This window comes from Emiliania huxleyi (genome assembly GCF_000372725.1).
Source record: "Emiliania huxleyi CCMP1516 unplaced genomic scaffold EMIHUscaffold_7538, whole genome shotgun sequence".
Classification (NCBI taxonomy): Eukaryota; Haptophyta; order Isochrysidales; family Noelaerhabdaceae; genus Emiliania; species Emiliania huxleyi.
The window spans coordinates 1-1,337 of record NW_005196354.1 but is presented as its reverse complement, the minus strand read 5'-3'; the positions used below and the strand labels follow the sequence as shown (position 1 = coordinate 1,337).

At 67.4% G+C, this 1,337-nt stretch overlaps 1 protein-coding gene across 1 annotated transcript; it reads left to right on the top strand.

Annotated features, from left to right (window-relative positions):
- Nucleotides 1–547: 547 nt before the first annotated feature.
- EMIHUDRAFT_78731 (hypothetical protein) lies at nt 548–772 on the top strand (the record flags this gene model as incomplete). Its single annotated transcript, XM_005760443.1, has 1 exon — nt 548–772. A coding segment is annotated over one exon (225 nt), but the record flags the coding sequence as incomplete, so codon positions are not given.
- Between the last annotated feature and the right edge of the window lie 565 nt (nt 773–1,337).

Here is a 1,337-nt window from a genome sequence, read left to right as displayed (position 1 = left end):
CCAACGGCCACCCCGCCATCGTGCTCCGCCTGCTGCGGGCGGGCGCGGGTACGACGGCGTGCGATGCGCGCGGCAGGACGGCGCTACAGATGGCCAAAAGCAAGGGCCACAGCGAGTGCGTGCGCGCCCTCGAGAAGCGCACGGCAGCGCATGCAGCGGCGAAGGAGGCAGCGCAGGCAGCGGCGAGGGCGGTGGAGAGTGCGGCGGCAGAGGCGGAGGCGACGCGGCATGCCGAGGCGCTGCTGGCGGAGGAGGAGGCGGAGAAGGAGGCGGGGCGCGCCAAGGAGAGCAAGAAGGGGAAGAAGAAGAAGAAAAGGGGAGGGGTGGCGGCGGAGGCGCTGGGCCGTCGCAGGAGCCCGAGGATGAGGCGGAAGATGCGGCAAAGGGCGAGGCAGCGGCGGCGGTAGAAGAGGCGGAGCTGGCGGCGGCGCTCGAGGAGAGCGCGAGGCTGGAGGGAGCGAGGCCGGTGGTGGAGGAGCAGACGCTTGTCGCTGCGACTGAGGGCGGCTCGCCATCGGCTGCAGAGGCGCCGGCTCCGAAGGAGGAGGAGCCGCCGGCCGACTTCATCTGCCCGATCACGACCGAGATCATGGGCGAGCCAGTCGTGGCGGCCGATGGGCAGTCGTATGAGCGGACTGCGATCGAGCGCTGGCTCGCGACCAAGTCGACGAGCCCGCTGACCGGCGGCGAGCTCGAGCATAGCATCTTAATCCCGAACCACAACTTGCGCCGGACGATTCGAGAGTGGCAGGAGGCGCGGGCGTCACCTTGAGCCCCCAGCACGGGTGCCCAAGCCCGGCGCAGCGCAGCGCCGGGGAACGCGACCTTCGCGCGAGCGTGCTTGACGTGGACGACAGACGGACCCCACACTAGAGCCGTAGTTTCCGCGCCTACTTTCGCTTTTGGTAGAAGTTGCCGTGGTAGTAGACGCCGTGACCCGTGTACGGCTTTGCTGGAGGTTGCGGATGCGCGACGCGCGTGCTTTATTTGGAATATCAAAACATACAGCCCGACCGATATCCCGAACCGGGGGTCGATTTACTGGGTCCACTGCACCGCTTCTGGACCCGTCCAAGAGCCTCTCCGGACACGTTCGCTCGAGGGCTTAGTTGACGGCCGACGTCGACGGTCAAAGCTCCAGACGCCGCGACCAAAGGTCCGCGCACTGCCCCAGGACTCGTGGTGAGTGTGGGGTGTGCCTCAGCAGGAGGCGGAGAGGCCGCGCGTGAACTCCCGTAGAAGCTCGCGAAGTGCGGATTTGGAGCGCCGCGCCGGACCTCCGGCCCTCCCCTCCGGATTTGTTGTGGTCGATTTTGGCCAAAAACTAAAGGTAAAGC